Genomic DNA, 21,188 nt, shown 5'->3' with positions numbered 1-21,188 from the left:
ATATAAGAAATTAACAAGGGCTGAAGAAGGTAGCTTCAAAAGTGGGCAATATCTCTTGACCAGTGACCACATATCAGCATGTGTATCCATAAATCTTACAAATTAAATGCGGAAAAAAAGAAAAGTATTTTCTTCTGTTTCTTTTGTTTCATTAATACCTACAGGTAAAACAAACATTTAAATTATGTGCGCTTTCTCTAATCCCATTGCAATTATTACCACAAAGAAATTCTCCAATCGCGCTAAGATAAAGGACAAGCCAATTTATAAGCCTGTCTGCATCATATTTCCGTGAAAATCAGTCCATCGGGGACAGCATTGCAGCATACACACGTTCAAAAGTACACCGAAATCCCTCTACTCCAAAAACTATTAAATACTAAATACCTAAATCCACTTCTCGGTTTCCATTGCAAACTGAATAATTCTGCAAAGCACCGGAGAGCATAAAATATTTAGTTCCTCCAGAAGCGGCCTTGCCGGTTTTCTTTTCCTTTGGACTTCTTAAATCCAAATGCCCCGAGGAAAACAAAAATGGAGGATTTGCGAAAGGGCAAATAGTCCTCCAACTTGGTTCCGATATTGGCTCTATACACAACTTCAATCAGCATGTTAATTACAATGTCGGGTGATTACCTATGCGTCTGAAACTACTTTTTCCTGAACAGTGCACCGCGAGGCTTCATGTCAAACTAACACAAAAACATCGGACAAATTGCCTCTAGGAAAACAACAAGACCGAATAAATGGTCGGTTGGGTAATTACAAGAGCACATTTGAGCACAACTCATTAAGCTTGAATTCTTCTCATACTGCTAGCTTTTTTAATTGGTTAACGGTTGTCTATTCAGTGACTGTTATCCCATGTTTTTATTTTAAAAATTAAATTGATTTTTTTTTGTTTTTTTTTCTATTTCTGGAAGTTCTTTCCTGACATGCCTCAGGAAAATCACAGATGTATTTGAAGACATGATGAACTTCAATAATAGTATATTTTTCTCCGTTGGGAATTAGGTATATTTGAATTTGAAAATGTTTCTCAAACCACAAGATAATGTTAAAGGCAGGGTATACTTTTGGTAGTTGTCAAAGACCTGCCGTCGATTTCACCAAACTCTTCCTAACTTAGGATTAATCTTATGACTTAGGACGAGTCCCAACCCTGCACTGTAGTGTGCAAACCTTAAGATTAATCCTAAGTTAGGACGAGTTACTCGTCCTAACTTGAGATAAGACGAGTCCTAACTCTTAGTGAAATCGACGGCTGTATCCTTACTTTTTTTACCCTAAACACATGCTTAAAATAACAAAAACTTGGCTCAATTCGTCATCAAAGTTGCAAGAGAATACTGAAAGAAAAAATACACCAACTACATAGAAGTAGGTGCTTTCAATAACAGGAGCCTAAAGACTATCTCAGATTTGAATTTGTTTGTGAAAAGTTACCCCTTTCCCTAAAACTACATTAACTCAAAGGGTGTCATTTCTACATTGTTAATTATAATGACAGCACTCGGGTGCTCATTATTAAAAATTCATAAATTTAACGAGAGGGGTATTTAATTGGGAAAAAAATAGTGACTTTTAATGAACTTTATTCTGTTCTGTCCTGAGGGAGAGGTAGTTGTAGTTGAAAATGTTTCCTAATGGCATGATCAAATTAACCATGATATCAACTTTCCCTGTGTGGAATAAAACATACTCTGCAAATGCCAGAGGCTGAAATTCCGCGTGGATGAATACACGGATAATTGGCAAACTGCAGCTACAGGTAGCTTAACGATGTGGGTACTCATTGATATGACAACCCAAATGTCACATGGGGCACTTTACTTAAAGACACTGGACACTATTGGTAATTGTCAAAGACCAGTCTTCTCGTATCTCACAACAGATGTATAAAACAACAAACCTGTGAAAATTTGAGCTCAATTGGTCGTCGAAATGCGAGATAATACTGAAAGAAGAAAAAAAAACTTGCAACACACAGTTGTGTGCTTTCAGATGCTTGATTTCAAAACCTCAAAATTTATTTATGAGGTCTCGAAATAAAATTTGTGGAAAATAACTTCAGAGGGAGCCGTTTCTCACAAGGTTTTATTCTATCAACAGCTTCGTCATTATTCATCACCAAGTAAGGTTTTATGCCAATAATTATTTTGAGTAACTACCAATATAGGGTCCACTGCCTTTAAAGGGACAATTTATTGCTATAACTAAGGGTCGGGGGGGGGGGGGGGGGGCGTGGTTGGGGTTGACTTGGGAGCCTGTTCCCCCAATTTCCGCCCATGCCCCCCCCCCCCATCCCCCTTCCCTCTTGCAGTGTGGACCGTTGAGAGCAATAGCAAATAGGCGCTGAGAACAATGCATCATTGTATTGGAAGCATGAACTCACTCATAACCTGTAAATACTTAACTCCTATTGAACCAATACCCCTGACGCCGTCATAGCAAAGACCAAAACAATGACCCTACCTCCAAACAAATTTAACAATAATGGACAAGAAGTCTGCGATTAATTTAATAAAATGATTACTAAAAAATAATCAATCAAAGTACTGGCACAGTTCCATTTCTCTTCATTGCCTCACTTGATGTGAACTTCGACACACTACAAGCTCTCTTCAAATTACAGCGTTAATGCAGACGCAGTCCACAGCCAAACAAGATTTAAAAATCCCAGAGCTTCCACCCACACTCTACCAATTCCAGATTTCTCACTTTTACATTATAAAGCAGGGCCATTACGCTGCGCTTGGGCCACCTCAAGTTGAGTGTTTCCGTGTCTTATCTCATCACTCTATCACAACATAGGTTCTGTTACATCCAACCAATATGGGAAGACAGGCCATTAGTCTGCAAGAGCGCATAAAGATCACCCACTACTGACGGAAAAATCCATAACTGTGTCACGAACAGGAAGAAGAAAACCTGTGACACACTTATCCGAATCCCATGTTCTTAAAGACACTGGACACTGTTGGTAATTGTCAAAGACCAGTCTTCTCACCTGGAGTACATGTATCTCAACATATGCATAGAATAACAAACTTGTGAAAATTTGAGCTCAATTGGTCGTCGAACTTGCGAAATAATAAAGAAAGAAAAAACACCCTTGTCACACAAAGTTGTGTGCTTTCAGATGCTTGATTTCGAGACCTCATAATCTAACTCTGAGATCTCAAAATCGAATTTGTGGAAAATTACTTCTTTCTCAAACACTACGTCACTTCAGAGAGAGCCGTTTCTCACAAGGTTTATACATTCAACAGCTCTCCATTACTCGTTACCGAGTAAGGTTTTATGCTAATAAATACTTTGAGTAATTACCAATAGTGTCCACTGCCTTTAAAAACCACTCTCACAAGTGGCTGATTAGTGTCACGCCAGCTTCCATTTGATCCCATTCCATGATTTATGTGGATTGGCTGTGTAAACAGAACCCGCTCTGAGCAGCCGAGCTTCTGTTCTTCTCAGTTATCTACCTTACATTTTACTTCTGCACTGATGCACTTTACTGATGAGGCTACACAAAAACTTACTCGGTAACGAGCAATGGAGAGCTGTTCATAGTATAAAACATTGTGAGAAACGGCTCCCTCTGAAGTAATGTAGTTTTCGAGAAAGAAGTTATTTCCCACGAACTTGATTTCGAGACCTCAGAGTTAGATTTTGAGGGTCTGGTAACCGAGCATCTCAAAGCACACAACTTCGTGTGACACGGGAGATTTTTCTATCATAGTTACCTCACAACTTAGACGACCAATTAAGCTCAAATTTTCACAGGTTTGTTATTTTATGCATATGTTGAGATACACCAACCGTGAAGACTAGTCTTTGACAATTACCAAAAGTGTCCAGTGTCTTTAAGAATACAACCTTGAATTCTCAATCCATCAGCTTGAACAAATCTTCACACAATACTGTTTCTTCACTTCGACAAATTCCACCCACTTCTTCAACTAAAATTGCCAATTTATAAATCAGCCCACAGATAAGCAATCAAAGCCAATAATGTATTTATAAATGCACACATCAAAAAGGCAAAACCTACAAGTAATTTCCCTTGGGTGTTATGAGTATATTTACAGTTTTATCAGCACAAATCCTTGATCAATGTTTATTAAGTAACTACTTGTACAATGTGCTCAATGCATCTGACCCGAAAACCTACTTCAGTCCGCTACAATCCATCAGGATGTCTTCCATATTAAAGCCTGCATACATTTGTACAAAAAAGTATCATTCCACATTAACCTTTAAAATGAATGATGCACCTGTTCTTTGAGTGGGGGGGGGGGGGGCATGGGATTGAAAACTCAATCATCAAAAAGTACCCCAGGCAAGATTGGAAACATAGAGTTATATATAAGAACTAGAGGGCGCACTGGTAATGCTGCTTGCACAAATGCGCCGGGACCGTAAGAAGACACGCGCGCTATTCTGTACGCGCATTGAATATGAAGTGAGCGTTTGAGTTTGTGTTTATTGAACGCTATACGCCATGCTGTTTTGTCAACTTACAAAATGGCCGCATGTGCGCATGCCGGGGCAGCGTATATAGGCCAGTGCGCACTGGTTCTTATATATAACTCTATGATTGGAAACCAAATCCTGGAGGTGCAAAGCGAGGAACTTTACGCCAAACCTATGCTAAATCGACCGCTAATATTTAGTGTTTCACTCTTATGTTTAGATCATCTGCCGTCGATTTCACAAAGCTCTTCCTAACTTAAGACTAATCTTAGGACTTAGGACTTAGGACGAGTCCCAACCCTGCACTGTAGCATTCAGACCTTAAGATTAATCCTAAGTTAGGACTCGAGATAAGACGAGTCCTAACTCTTTGTGAAATCGACGGCAGTCCTTCTGCACCATTAATATCAAATACATGTTGACACACACTGAAAGAACTGGCCAAATTGGGAGAGATTTCTGTTTACAGAATTATAAGGCAACAGGAAACGAGGCACATTTTCTCGACCTAGAACACGAAAACTGAATGTCAAACTTGTTTGTCAGAACTGCATACACATGAGCATTGTCACTTTTAATTTACAGATCTTCAATTGTTTTATTTTCCTTTCTTGTTAAACAAACAGTTGATCATTGATCACTGTATTGTGACCCATTTAAATTATGTGCCAGTCTGTCAAAGATTGTTTTTCTGTAGGTCAAGGTAATTAATTAGACACATAAGTTTGCAGAAAAAAGGTATAATAAGAAATACCCAATAATTTTCAAGCCAATAAACAATCATAACTCGCTTGTTTTGTAACCAGCAGATTTAGGAGTTCTTTTACTTGCAAGTTATTTAACAGATTACAGAAGGTTTCCTGTAAGTGTTTACTTTGTTAACTTGTGAGTGAAAATAACCATCAATAATATTGGAGTCTTTATAGTGCGCATAAAGTGCTCAAGGCGCTTGAACAAAGAGAAATATTTTTCAAGAAAGGTTTTAGACTTTTTAATGAGTTGTATAGCACTCAGCAGCCACTGCCTATTGCTGACAAACATTAGCTTTACTTTCTTAATTCAAAAGTTCACAAGAAGACGCTGAGTGTACTATTCAGAAATGTCAGAAATGCATCCCATCCCAGTTCAGAAACACAACCTGCTCCACCAAAAGACGATTATTTCCCGGTCATTTACTGCAAATTACTCCATTCTCTTACAATCCACACTAGTACAAAGCTTCATATATTATTTACAGCAAGAAGTTTTAAAGATTGATTGGGTAGTTTCTTACAAGCCGCTGCAAGCAAAGTCTTATCATGGCCTCCATGCATTTTTCTCACGCTGTTTCTCTGTCAGCACTTTACTCAATTCATATTTTATTTACTGAGAGAAAGTTTTAATATTGATTGTGTAGTTTCAAGTTATTATCTGTCTTTTCTGACAGTCGGTCATTTAATGTCACACATTCAAGCGCCTGATTTACACTCAAGGTTTCGATTAACGGTACTGCTATATGGTACAGTACTGGTATTTAAAAAGAATTTTTTTTTAAGCAAGTCGCCCAAACAAGGCTAAGAGCCACTCTAGGTTAAAGCCATTGGACCCTTTCGGTACAGAAAAAAAAAAAAAAGTTCACAGACTTACAAATAATTTACAGGGTTTACAGAAGGTAATGGTGAAAGACTTCTCTTGAAATATTAGTCCATGAAATGCTTTACTTTTTGAGAAAACGGTAAAACAATATAAATTCTCGTTAACGAGAATTACGGATTTGTTATAAACACATGTCATGACATGGCGAAACGCGCGAAAACAGGAGTGGGTTTTCCCGTTATTTTCTCCCGACTCCGATGTTCGATTGAGCCTAAATTTCCACAGGATTGTTATTTTATATATAAGTTGTGATACACGAAGTGTGGGACTTGGACAATACTGTTTACCGAAAGTGTATAATGGCTTTAAGGGCTACAAGGAAGAAAACATAGACATGCAGAAACTCAGAGGAGCTGAAGGTAGGAATTGACATTCCTCTTAAAAGATGGAAGATCATAGGATGAAGGGAAACATGCACCAGGCAAGGACTTCCAAAGAGATGCAGTACGAGGGAAAAAGCTACTGGAGTAGCTCTTTGTTCTACATCTCGGCACAGCCAGAATGTAAGGATGAGGACAAGCAGACAGCCTGGTCTCACGCTCAAACACCCTGACAGGAGGAACAAGGTTGGATAGACTGGTGGAACATTTACCATGGCACAGTACGGTACGGTATGTTACGGTCCTGTATGGTATGGTACTGCTACAGTGCGATACAGCTAAAAAGGCATGAAAGGTACAGTTCAGCGATGCGGAAATAATAATAGTATCGTGCTCAGGTCCGTCACACAGTGACGCTGATGGTGCTCGAACATCATTACCCCTGGTCACCCGGGCCTTAAATCATTCCTTAAACCATCTCAGCTCCCTGGGGAGTATACAGCCTTGTGCAACAAATGCGCTACTCGGCTAAATCAATCCCAAGAACCATCTCTGCGCTCACAGGTACCCATTTACCCCTGGGTGGAGAGGAGAGAAGCAATTATAGCGAAGTGTCTTGCTCAGGGACACAAGTGTCATCATGACCGGGATTCGAACCTACCCTCTGCTGAACAGAATCACCAGAGCTTGAATTCGGTGCTCGTATCCGCTCGGCCACGACACCCCCATGTAAAATATACAATTCAGTTGAATTGATACCAATAAATCTGATCGGTCATCAACTCTTCGCAAAAAATCTATTACCCTAAATCATCTAACAACATCATATCTAAAAAAATTAATATTCTTTATCCCTGATGCAAACTTAACATCTATTACATCGTTGCGGTACCTGCTGCCAAAACATAGGATTCGAACTGCCTCTAGCTGCTGGGCAACCTCGGTAGTCTAGTTGATAAGGCACTGCTCTAGAATTGCAAAGGTCGTGGGTTCGCAATCCCACCTGAGTAACATGCCTGTGATTTTTTTTTTTCACAGGACTCGGGAAAGTACTGAGTATACAGTGCTTACACACATCGGTATATGGGTAAACAACCAAAATTAACATCATAACAATCTTCTTACCAGAGAAATCTTTTCCATACTCCATTGAGATCACTATGACTTGACTAGCATTGATTCCCGTCAGTTCAGTGAACTTTGGTAGCAGCTTCAGTGGGAACTCCTCCACATACTCACACTCCATGTTATCACTTCAAAAAATAAAATGTCACATCAGAATATAACGTGGCATTGCAACTACCTGTAATAATTCCTGATTTTTGATAGATTGATAGATTGTAGATAGTTTTCCTAAAAGAAGACAAGTCTTGTGGCGTGTCATGGCCGAGCGGTTAAGAGCACCGGATTCAAGCTCTGCTGTTTGATCAGCAGAGTGTGGGTTCGAATCCCGGTCATGACACTTGCTACATAAAATTAGGGAGGTCAGGCCAGGCTTCGGACTGATCATACCCAAGCCTACATCCGTATGGACTGTAAAGAGGGTAACCCTGTTTCAGCCCTAGGAGTAGGTGGCAACGACCTCTGGACAAAAATAATTGTAGCCCACACCTTGAAGTGGCTTTCAGGCCTTGTGTGTCTGGCGACTTGCATAATAAAATTTAAAAAATTAAAAAAATAAGAAAACAAGGATAACATTTTAAAAGACTGAAGGTATTTCAAATTAGTATCAATGGTAAGTCTATCCTCAAAAGGGTCCAGTGGTTAGACAGCAGAACGTGCAATCACAAGGTTGTGGGTTCGAATCCTACAATCCTACCAAGCTAACCACTGATTTCACAATGGCTAGAGTAAGTATTGTCATCACGTTACTGAATCTTAATTTCTTGATTTGTGCAATTCATAATCATAATCATAAACGTTAAAGGGAAGGTACACGTTTGGTAATTATTCAAAACAAATATTAACTTAAAAACTGACTTGGTAACAAGCATTGGAGAGCTGTTGATAGTATAAAACATTGTGGGAAACAAATCCCTCTGAAGTAACGTAGTTGTTGAGAAAGAGGTTATTTCTCACTAAAATAATAAAAGGCTTCTAGCTAGAAGTCTTTCATTCCAATCTGAAAGCACACAAATTCGTCCAAAACGGCTGGGTTTTTTTTCATCATTTTTTCGCAACTTCGATGATCGATGATCGATGATGGGATACACCCAGTGAGAACACTGGTCTTTGACAATTACTAAGCGTGTACAGTGCCTTTGAATCATTGTTTGTTAGAAAAGAAATTGGCTGCTTGGTGGTTTATAACCCCTTGGGAGAGTTCACCGAGTTCCCTTGATGGGGAGCGCATCAAAAAACAAGTTCCCTTGATGGGAATATCATCAAAAACAAAACAAAAAAACAAGCACCACAACCCTAATTACAATCGCTATCCATTTGCTCGTTACAAAAGCTCACCCATGGATGACGACTACGTCGGCTAGGACACCGAACATCTGATAGGTTCCCGAAGCCTCGTTAATTCTCTTAACGATGTGATTGATAAGCTCTGTGATTCGAAGCGGGACTGAAGGCCACCTCTGTGATTGGTAACGTACTTCCAGCATCTGAAATAAGGCACGAGCTGAAACGACGACGTGAGAGAACCTTTGTGAGTATTAAGATAAGAGAGCTGCCGACCAGGGACCAGGTAATAAGACCAGTAGGGAATAAATGCCTGTACAAATATTTCAATGACAACTTATTAAGCGCACAAAATTTACCAAACTTGTTCATGGAACTGACAAAAACAATGTGAAAATACAAGGTTACAGTTGAAAAAAACAAAAAACAATGCTTCATTATGAAGATGAGTTTCTAGGTTTTTCCGGAAAAAAAAACGACATTGTGAAATGATTCATTTCAGATAGGAGAGCTGACGAGGGACCAGGTAATCAGACCAGTAGGGAATTAATGCCTGTACAAATACATTCAATGACAACCTTATTAAGCTCACAAAATCCACCAAAAAGGTTCGTGGCACTGAAAAAAGCAAGATCAATATGAAAAAGGTTACAGCAGAAAAGGGGGAAAAAAGAAGCAAATGCATTATTAGGAAGATGAGTTTGTAGATTTCTCTAAAATTGGACAAAAGAAACTGATGGTTTCATCCTTTTCCATTGAGGCTTGTTCTTACCGGTGTATCTGAACCCATGAATAAAGCCCCCCGCTGATTTGGGGTGGTCAACAGCGTGTGATATGGCCCCGGCAAAGAAGAGGCCTGGAACCTCCGTGGACTCGTAGTTAGCGCTCATCTTTGGGAATTTACTCAGCTTGGACTCGCCCATCATTGGTTTAGAATCGCTGTGGGTTGGAAAACAAAAATCAAAGAATAAGAAATTGAGTAATGCGCCTGTGATTTTCTTTACAGAAATCAGGAAAGTATTGGATATAATAATAATAATAACCAATTCTTATATAGTAGCGCATTTCACAATAACCGTATCAATGCGCTTTACATTAGTGCCCTGGTCATAGGGCCAATAACATCCCTTTTATGTTTCTCAGCTCCCTTGGGAGTATACAACCTGGGCAACAGTTAATATCGAAAGGCTTTTTCATTCACAATATCAACCTCTTCCCTTGCAGGTACCCATTTATACCCCTGGGTGAAGAGAGGCAATTATAGTAAAGTATCTTGCTCAAGGACACAAGTGTCACGACCGGGATTCGAACCCACACTCCGATGACTTAGCACCAGAACTTGAATTTGAAGCTCTTAACCACTCGGAAATGACCCTCTACAGTGCTGCCAGACATCGATGTAAGGGTAAAACAAAAATTAAAAAGAAAACAGTTATGTCATCTTTTTTCCCCTGTGTTCTTTTTTCTATCATTATAAGTTTTGTATGACACAAAGGGATTTGGGTAAAAAAGGGAAAACAGAGAGAAAAAATTCCTGTCATAATAATGATTTTAATTTGTTGCTGTTGTTTTTGCCGAGCGGTCACGCGCACCAGACCCAAGCTCTGGCGTTTCTGATCAGCAGAGTGTGGGTTTGAGTCCCCGTTGACACCCATGTCCTTGAGCAAGATACTTTTTGCTTCGTCATTCGGATAGGATGTAAAGCCGCAGGTCCCTTGTGTTGTGTAATGCACATAAACAAACACAGTTACACTCAATAATAACTTTAGTTTGTTGCTGATTGTTTTTGCCGAGCGGTCACGCACACCAGACCCAAGATCTGGCGTTTGTGATCAGCAGAGTGTGGGTTTGAGTCCCCGTTGACACCCGTGTCCATGAGAAAGATACTTATTGCTTTGTCATTCAGATAGGATGTAAAGCCGAAGATCCCTTGTGTTGTGTAATGCTAAATAAGAGATATTAAATTTCCCGTATACAACAAAATTTAACATCTCTTACAAATATATCGTTGCGGTACCTGCTGCCAAAAATAGGACTCGAACTGCCTCTGGCTACCGGGCATCCTCGGTAGTCTAGTTGGTAAGAAAGTACTCTAGAATTGCAAGGGGCTAGGTCGAATCCCACCCGAGAAACATGCCTGTGATATTTTTTTCACATGACTCGTGAAAGTACACAGTGCTTGCACACATCGGTGTAAGCATAAAAACCAAAACTGATTTTTGGGGTTGAACAAAGAATTGACTAGAGTGGGATTCGAACCAGCGACCTCCAGATTAACGTGCTGGTGCTTTACCAACTAAGCTGTCTAAGCCCTAAATTGGCGGTGTCCCTATTTTGTCAATATCTTTGTTTGGGGGTGCCAGTCAGAAGCCATACAACCGTTAACTACCATGTAGCCAGGGATCACACCCAAATTACGATACAACCTGGGAAGCGGCAGCCAAGGGATCACCTTAAGGGGATGCGACTTTTTGTTTCAGATATCAATATAAACCACATGGGAAACTGACTGGGTAAATTTTTAAATGATTTTGGGGGTTGAATAAAAAATTGACTAGAGTGGGGTTTGAACCAACGACCTCCGAACTAACGTGCCTTGTTCAACCCCAAAAATCATTTCAAAATTTACCCAGTCAGTTTCCCATGTGGTTAATACTGATATCAAAAACCAAAATTAATACAGTTACACTTGTCATGAAAGAGAAGGGGCTTGCCCCAGTGTTTCTTGATGGTCTGTAACCAATATGCACCACCTCACCTACATGTAGTATACCTACAAGGTGTTATATTAAAGGCAGTGGACACTATTGGTAATTACTCAAAATAATTATTAGTATAAAACCTTACTTGGTAATGAGTAATGGGGAGCTGTTGAAAGTAAAAAACATTGTGGGAAATGGCTCCCTCTGAAGTAACGTAGTTTTTCAAGCAAGAAGTAATTTCCCACAAATTTGATTTCGAGACCTCATAATTAGATTTTGAGGTCTCGAAATCAAGCATCTGATAGAACACGACTTCCTGTGACAAGGGTGTTCTTTCTTCCATTATTATCGCGAACTTTCGACGACCAATTGAGTTCAAATGTTCACAGGTTTATTATTTTATGCATGTGTTGAGATACACCAAGTGGGAAGACTGGTCTTTGACATTTACCAATAGTGTCCAGTGTCTTTAAAGGGTTTTCATACCATTTGTTGATCAAGTTTTTGCCAATGAAGAATAAATTCCTACTCACTATGACTGTATGTAATTTAATTAGCGTTTAGTAGTTTGTCGCAAAGTTTCTTTTGGGGAAAAAAGTCTCATAAAATCATTCTTAACAAGCTCCACAAAACATGATATTATGGCGCCAGGAGTGTTTTTTTATGACAGACATGGCACATTATAAATATACACTATTATCAATAGTAGGATTGGATCGAAAGCTAAGGCCATCTACCCTATTCATTATATACACTATTATCAATATACATTATTATCATGTGTCTGCTCAGGAAGAATAATCCATTATTGGAATACACAAGTATGTCTGTCTCTTTTCTTATATTCTTACTCCCATCATTGATAATGGGTTATATAAGAAAAAAATGATTTCTCTAAACAAGTCAAAACTTGCAAATGATGTCTTGAAAACATATCATGCAGCTTGCACTTCATACATATAACTGCAGCCATCTCTACCATCATCCATTAAAAAACCCCAGCCTAACATCAACTAAGTATACAATTATCCGCAGCGTGTCTCCCCCGCAGATGCTTGCAAGCCTATCAAAGTCACGCTCAAAGTGTCGTATATTGATTTCTGTAAAAAACAAAGTGTCCCCACGCCTGACTGAATTTGCAACATAAGTAGAACAGATTGCCGCCTTCTGTCTTCCCGCTGACACGACTTTGCGCTGGAGACAAACCCGAGCCTGATGGACGCATTGATGAGGAGCAGCGTAGCGTAATGGTGCTTAATTGCATGGCCTTCTGACACTGGCGTCTGACGTTTTCAATTTCCTTCCCGTAGTTTGGCTTATCATTTTTTTTTTCTTTTTCGTTTGAGATTGGATTCCTCCGTACTGAACCTCATCAGACGGTCAATTTATTTTTTGTCGATACATAAAGAAGATATGTGATGCGATCAAGCTAAACAAGTTATTTGTGGTAATCATTCCTATGGAGAGACAAGCCAAAACAGGCCAACGTTTTTACAAAAATATTTTCGGGGGGGGGGGGGAATTTAATTGCCCAAATGTATCTTATAAATTTTGGCAAATAACATAAAAAAGTGGTTAAAATGTACTCTTTCTCTAATACTACATTACTTCCAAGGAGGTTGTGTCTGACAATGGTTTCAGGGCCCAATTTCATAGAACTGCTTAAGCACAAAATGTGGCTTAAGCAAAACAATCCTTGCTTAGTAAAATCAGATTACCGGAGAAGATTCCACTCAATTGTTGAAGTAAATAACAGCTCAATACCAGTCACAAGCAATGTATATGGCATGACATTTTGGCCAGTAACATATGTAAAATAAGCGAGCTATTTTCAAGCTTTTTTTTGCTTAAGCAGCTATATGAAATTGCCCCCAGCTCTTTACCCAAAACTTTGTTTATGGTCATCAGTGTTTAGAGTAATTACATGTATATGAACTGTATTACTATTCATGAACTTTATTGTTATTATCTCCATCAATATTTATTTTGTCTACCTACTTGTTAAAGATGCTATTGTCAAACTTGAACCCCAAGCAGCGGATGACCTTATCGTAGGGCTCCCTCAGGGCAAAGTTATCAGGCATCATGTGAACGACGTGATTCTCGATGTTATGATCGGTCATGTTCTCCTCGCGAGCTAGATCCATCTCGTACTGGTCCACGAGCACCAGGCGGCCGTCGGGGCGCTTCAGGATGGCCATCTCGCTAATGTCGCCCTCTAGGATACCGTCTAGGGATTTGAGTTGATACGTGTCTAGTAGGCCGTTGTTGACGGCTCTGTTGGGTAGGATCAAAAGAGAGTCAGGGGCCATTGATATTGTGGATGGGTCAAAAGAACTAACTGAAAATCAAAATTCAGTTCTTAAATGTGACCCGCTCTGTGAAAATGAGTCAGATGTAGGCAATTTCAAGAATTGAGTTATATGCATGGCTGGAAAGAACACATCAGCAGCAGTAATTTGGTATATGTCTAAGCTTTGGGGTGTATCGCATTGCTGAGTTACTCCCGTTTGAAATTAGCCAATACATCATTTTTTGTGAAAAACGATTTACAAGTAAAATGATATTTTAAACTACCATTTCGTGCAAAAGGATACAAATTAGACATAAGTACATGTATGACCAAAGTATGTTCTAAAGGTTAACCATGCAACTATAGATCTTAAAAAGGGGAAAAAAATATATATATATTTTTTACATTTTCCACTGCCCATAACTTAATAATGCATTGGGCGACATCTGACTCATTTTCACAGAGTGGGTCACAAATGTGAGAGGAAGATCAGTAAGAGGCCATTCCGAGTTGTCAATAACAATAAATTTTGAGTTGATAGGTGTCCAGTAGGCCGTTGTTGACGGCTGTGTTGAGGGGTAGAATCTGAAGAAAATAAGGGCCATTCAGAATTGTCAATAATTAAAAATTATGATTTGTCTGTCAATATTGTTGGTGGTTGGGTCAAAAAAGGAATAATTGAAAACTGAAATTAAGTTTTTAGATGTGGTAGGTAAGCTCCAAGACAACCATTGGGCAGGGATATGTGTAGAATTGGTAAGAAACAAAAATTGTGAACATCACAGATTTGCATAAAACTTACACGGTCTAATGATGATGATAGTAGAAAACGTCCCTTGAAATATTTCTGTCTGAAATTTCATATTTGATGAGAAATAAATAATCTAATTTCGCGTGTGGAGTTTATCGCTCAGTGAGCGTTTTATTCATTTTTGTTTTGGCATCGATGCAGAGCAAAACTTGTAATCGGTTTTTCACTATTCTCTCGTGACCCAGATGACCGATCGGCCTCAAACTTCAACAGGTTTGTCAGTTTATGTATATAAATGGTGGATTGCATAAAGTGCTTACACTGCCAGCAACGTTTTTGACAGCAAAACCAATTCTGTAATGTTCCTTTAACAACCAAAAAAAGAAGGCAAAACACTTTTAAGCATTATTAAACAGAGGTACTAAAAAAATACCAGTAATCGGTGAAAGGATTTCCTTGCAAACTGCTAAGCACTGAAAATGCCTGCTTAGCAGAAAGAGGGTGCCTTAATGATAGTGTTCATAACTGGTCCCCAACTAAATTGCAGGTAAATTTGTTGATCCTTTCTCACCTTAAGTCCCCAACATAGTGTGTCTCCCACGCCATGCGCACCCGTGACCTAGCAACCATGTGGATGACGTTAGTAGATCCAATGATGTGGTCGGCCGTCTCAAAGGCAGAGTTCCCCCTACCCAGGATGAGTACGCTCTTTCCTTCGTACTCTTCCTGGTCTAAGGAGATGGTCTGGTAACCCTCGGTGTGTTCAAAGCCTTCAAAGGAGGGCTCGTGTGGAAGGCTGTAGCCGGTGCTCATGATTAATATTCTGGAAAATAGGATCAGAAGTAAAAATGTAATCACACAATCTGCGCCAAATAGACCTTTAAGCAGAACATTAAGAATAAGAATAAGACATTTGTAAAGCGCCTAATGCAAAAAGCCTCTAAGCGCATAAAGAGAACAATAAAATAAACAATGAGAGAAAGATACCAGATACAAATAAGCAAATTACAAAAAAAGCAGCTTTAAACAAATGAGTTTTCAACAGGGACTTAAAACATTGTAAAGAATTAGCCTGGCGAAGATGCACGGGAAGACTATTCCAAAGAAACGGTGCGGCGTAAGAAAAAAATCTGTGGCCATAAAAAATTGAAGAAGCTCTAGTAGCAGAAAGCAATGACTGTTGAGATGATCGTAAAGTCTGAGGAGGGGAATAAGGATGAACAAAGTCAGATAAATTGGATTACATCCATACGAATAGCACTAATGACCGGATAGTTCTGAGCAGGGGATTTTTTATAGTAAGCCAGTGAGCAACCCAAAAGCAAAATCAAGGTCAAATTTCAGTATGGCTTCTAAAAAAATGATCACTGTAAAACTTTAATCACATAATCTGGTTAAAAACCAATGACTCAACCTCCTACTGAATATTGTTTAGCAAATGAGCCGTGCAATTGAGTTTTAGAGAAAAAAACAATTTATCCAAACACGACTTCTAAAAAAATTTTTAATGTAATAATGAAATCACATCTGGCAAAATACAATGCAACAGCACGTCGTAATCAAAACAAACAACCTGAAATATTGAGCGTATGCCTCAACCTGAGCGGGAAAAAAAAAAAGCAAAACAAATTCAACGGCAAAACAACCATCTGTCTACATGTACGTGCACGATTGCACAGTTTCCCAATATACAGTTTCTGATATCTTTAAATAATAACATTTAGCCATGATATCAAGATCCTATTTCTATCTCCACAAAAAAAAAAAAGAGTTTAAAACATGTTAAAGAAATCTCCCTCAAACAATAATTGTGACAGAGAAAGAAAATGCCAGGCTACAGTTTTTCTTTCAAATATCTCTCAGTCATGTCAGTTTAAAGGCATTTGACACTATCAGTAATCACTCAAAATAATGTTTAGCATAAAAACTTACTTGGTAACGACCAATAGAGAGCTGTTGATAGTATAAAACATTATGAGAAACGGCTCCCTCTCAAGTAACATAGTTTTTGAGAAAGAAGTAATTTCTCACTAAAATAATTGAAATTGATTTCCAGACCTCAGCTTTAGAACTTGAGGTCTCGAAATCAAGCATCTGTAAGCACACAACTTGTGCGGCAAGGGCATTTCTTTCTTCCATTACTCTCTCTCAACTTCAATGACAAATTGAGCTAAAATTTTCACAGGTTTGTTCTTTAACGCATATTCTGAGATACACCAATTACCAATAGTGTCCAGTGTCTTTAATCGTAACCAATAACCAAAGTGTGAAGGGAGGGGGGGAGATTTGGTGTTGAGTCACTTTCAAAGCAATGACGTTTCCCCTTAACTCTGTTTTTCCACCCGACTTCCCCACCAATAATTTCTCAGGCTCACCTTCCAGACGTCACGTTCTCTTACTACCCGAGTTATACAATTTCATTTTTTGTTTTAGGGGGGATTTGCGAAATGCAATACGCCAGACTGAACGCATGCATGAGTTCCTCGTGCGTAGGAACATTTGGCCTGTGTGATGGAGTCGAGGAGACAGGTAAATGCACAGTTGACGGACTTCCAAGTCGTGTAAAGCGCTCCGCAAGATGTCTTAACTTGGCACAGAATTAAAGAGAAATCTCTCCGGCTTAATACAAGGCCACAAAATAATGGAATATTTGATCAATCCAAGTCCGGGATGAGATAGAGACGGGAAAAAAACCCACAAAAATAATGCTTTGCGACCTATCGATACAAAACAAAATAACACTTTCCTTTTAAAAGGTAGAGGAGCATTTGTTGCCTTAGTTAATCCAGGCAGTCAGCCAGAAAGTCAATTTGCAAAGCTATCGGAAATCAGTAAGTCTTGACGTTATTTAATTTGGATAGGGCTTTGAATGGTTTAGTGCATACAAGCATGCTATAATTGGCTTAATATGCATTGAACATGCTTGTAGTATGTGGACATTTTAGTTTGTTCTATTTTAACTCAATTGCCACTTTTTTTTAAAGGCAGTGGACACTATTGATAATTACTCAAAATAATTAGTAGCATAAAACCATACTTGGTAATGAGTAATGGGGAGAGGTTGATAGTATAAAACATTATAAGAAACGGCTCCCTCTGAAGTGGAGTAGTTTTCACGAAAGAAGTAATTTTCAACGAATTTGATTTCGAGACCTCAGATGTAGAACTTGAGGTCTCGAAATCAAGCATCGGAAAGCACACAACTTTGTGTGACAAGGGTGTTTTTTCTTTCATTATTATCTCGCAACTTCGATGACTGAATGAGCTAAAACATTCACAGGTTGTTATTTTATGCATATGTTGAGATACACCAAGTAAGAAGACTGGTCTTTGACAATTACCAAAAGTGTCCAGTGTCTTTAAGATGGACTTGATCTTCGGACTAAGCTGCTTGAAAAATAATTTGAGATCAAACTTGGTATAGGAATGCCCTTTTTTGGTGACTCAGACTCATTTGACAATTTGTTTGATTGAATACTTCTAGCACGTTCCTGTTTTTAGGCTACTTATTTTTATTTATTCAAAAAGAAGGCTGAAACTAACAAAAAACTTGACTGCATAATAATAACTGTGCAGTTTTATACCTTGCCCTACGGTACTGATTATTTTAACATTTTAGAGTCTAATTTGAAAGATGCTATGTCAGATTTTTGGCCCCAAACATTAAAAAATAGATTTTTATGAGTGAATGGTATTTCAAAGAGTATCACTCGCTCTAACGAAAAAAGGTATAACTTTTACTCTTAATGGTCAGGAACCATGACAAAAATTTAAAACTTTTTTTATAAAACATAAAAGTATTGGTCACTTGATATATTGTCGGGATCACGACAAAAACTAATTTTGATCACTTTATTTCACTGCTACTAATAATTGGCGGACTTTTTCGAGCACTGGCTCAAATGAAAGCTTGTAATTTTCTCGACCCCCATAAAATACCTATTGAATTTTAAATCAAAATTTTTGGGTCAAATCGGCAAAAAATCTGACATAGCATCTTTAATGTGTGTATTGGTTAGCCTGATTTCGCTTGTTTGACGGTACTGTAACTTATCTCTTCTATTGCTCTATAATTTAAAACTGTTTAATTTTTAGTGTTTGCACGCAGGGTCCTTAGGGATAGCAATTGTAAATTAAAGGCAACCCTGTCTAAACGAATCAATGAATAAATAAATATAGCAAACGATGAGAACAAGTAGAAATAGAAGGAAAAAAAAGAAAATGAAAGCAAAAAAAAGAAATCTTTTCACAGATAAATCCATTGAACAGATTCCCAGAAAAACAGAGGATCTGAGTTAACGGCGCAAAGCCATTAAAAAGGAAAATTAATTATTCAAGTTTCAATTCAGTTGAAACATTTATTTTGACTCTTCGAAAAGACTCAATATAAATAAGATGTTAGATTCATTTGTCTTTTAGTGAAAATGTTGACAGTTGTGGCAGTTCCCAATACACACTTTTGCCCAGTGGCTATTCTACCTGTCATTAGGCTAGACTGCATTTACAGAAACCTACAGGGAAACGGGGGGAAAGAGTAAGGCCAAGAAACACGTTCGATAATTCAGTATATTTCTAAGACAATTTTTGTTCTTCTTCCGAGCGTGGACCCGCTGGGAGCGGAGATAAAAGATTAGTAGAATTGAACAAAAATTCCACTGGGGCAATGAAAAAAATGTTTGCTGACATTTCTAGCATAAACTTTATTGAAATTTGACATTGTGTTTAATCATGACAGATCTAGAGCTATGTTTTTGAGCAAAACGTCTGAATTCAGAAAAACCAAGTGTTCATTTAAAGGTAAGGTCATAAATTAGTACCATACTTGGTTGGTGAAAAGCACTGCAGCTGTTGCTGGTAAAAACTATTTTGAGAAAGGATTCAATTTGAAGTGAACATAGTTTGGATAATTTTTACCAAAAAAACATTTGCATCTGAGAAATGATTTCTGTGACCAGAGATGCTGTTATTAAACACACTTCAGGGTGTCCCAACCATCCCAAACTTTATACTGAAATTCCAAGAAGTTCTCCCATGAATGAAAGATGATGTTTTGACTGATGAGCATGTCTGCAGATGCCCAGATGGACAATGAGTAAATGACACCTCTTAATAACAGTGAAGCGTGATTTCACATGGTTCAAGTCAAAACCAATTATCCTGAACACAGATTGAACATCCCGCTTAAAGACACTGGACACATTTGGTAATTGGCAAAGACCAGTCTTCTCACTTGGTGTATCTCAACTTAACAAACCTGTGAAAATTTGAACTCAATTGGTCATCGACGTTGCGAGATAATAATGGGAGAAAAAACACCCCTCGAAGGTCTGGCAATCAAATTCGTGGAAAATTACTTCTTTCTCGACAACTACGTTACTTCAGAGGGAGCCGTTTTTCACAATGTTTTATACTATCAACCTCTCCCCGTTACTTGTTACCAAGTAAGGTTTTATGCTAACAATTATTTTGAGTAATTACCAATAGTGTCCACTGCCTCTAAGTGGACAGTCTTGCTTGAACATTTAAAGGTGTGTGTAATTTAGAAAGGATTTTTGTTGTTGTTTTGCTTGGGGAACTGTGAACAACAAGCACACTGCATATGCGTAAGGGCCATCGTAACAATATATTTATTTATCTATTTCCTGAAAACCTCAAAAATGGAGAAGATAAAAATATTTATAAAAATTACATCAAATATAACGTACAAGGGACTATTATACATTAATAAAGAAACAGGATAACCCTGACACTCTAGAACGACCCTCAGACCAAACTGAAAAAGTTTGAAACAAAAGGATTGTCAAACCGCATTCATTGGAAATTTAGTACAGTTAAAGACAGTGGACACTATTGGTAATTGTCAAAGACTAGCCTTCACAGTTGGTGTATCTCAACATATGCATAAAATAACAAACCTGTGAAATTTGAGCTCAATCGGTCATCGAATTTGCGAGATAATAATGAAAGGAAAATAACCCTTGCAGCACGAAGTTGTGTGCAATTAGATGGTTGATTTCGAGACCTCAAGTTCTACACTTGAGGTCTCGAAATCAAATTGGTGGAAAATTACTTCTTTCTCGAAAACTATGGAACTTCAGAGGGAGCCGTTTCTCACAATGTTTTGTACCATCAACCTCTCCCCATTACTCGTCACCAAGAAAGGTTTTATGCCACACTGCCTTTAAAGACCGAAGTGGCATATCGTTCCATGTCACTGTGAGGAAACACAGTATGGCAAATCTGATGATGCGTCGGTCATTCTAATAAATGTAAGTGTATGAAACTAGATTACGTTATGAATATATCAATGATTTGTACAGAAACAGCTTTGCAAAATTGTGTGATTTTTAACCCATGCATCCATTCATGGCTGATAACACAGATCATCCACTCAAATTTACAGCGACATTTCTTTACATTTACAAGAAAAGAAAGATGTGCTGATTAAAATTGTAAATGACTGCACAATTTTTTTTTACGTCAAGTTCTCGTATAGACTACAAAAACATGTGTATGTTGTGCTTTCTATAGGTATGGAACCCATTTGTAAAATTGATCAGATCAAGTGAAAAAATGTCCCTAAAGAAAAGATCGGTACATAATTG

The 21,188-nt window shown here is 38.3% G+C and overlaps 1 protein-coding gene across 2 annotated transcripts in view; it reads right to left on the bottom strand.

The window, feature by feature from the left end:
* Positions 1-21,188, bottom strand: part of LOC139944098 (FAD-dependent oxidoreductase domain-containing protein 2-like) — a 68,465-nt gene that overhangs the window by 5,125 nt on the left and 42,152 nt on the right. For both annotated transcript variants that reach the window (XM_071941052.1, XM_071941053.1), the window contains 5 exons: positions 15,155-15,406; positions 13,538-13,816; positions 9,610-9,776; positions 8,892-9,057; positions 7,557-7,684 (listed from right to left, as the gene is read on the bottom strand). In XM_071941052.1, the coding sequence (XP_071797153.1) occupies positions 7,557-7,684; positions 8,892-9,057; positions 9,610-9,776; positions 13,538-13,816; positions 15,155-15,406 (992 nt within the window). The remainder of the gene's footprint in view (positions 1-7,556; positions 7,685-8,891; positions 9,058-9,609; positions 9,777-13,537; positions 13,817-15,154; positions 15,407-21,188) is intronic.

The sequence above is a fragment of the Asterias amurensis genome, chromosome 11 (genome assembly GCF_032118995.1).
Source record: "Asterias amurensis chromosome 11, ASM3211899v1".
In the NCBI taxonomy this organism is placed as follows: domain Eukaryota; kingdom Metazoa; phylum Echinodermata; class Asteroidea; order Forcipulatida; family Asteriidae; genus Asterias; species Asterias amurensis.
The sequence above is the reverse complement of the archived record's forward strand: the minus strand, read 5'-3'. Positions and strand labels throughout refer to the sequence as shown.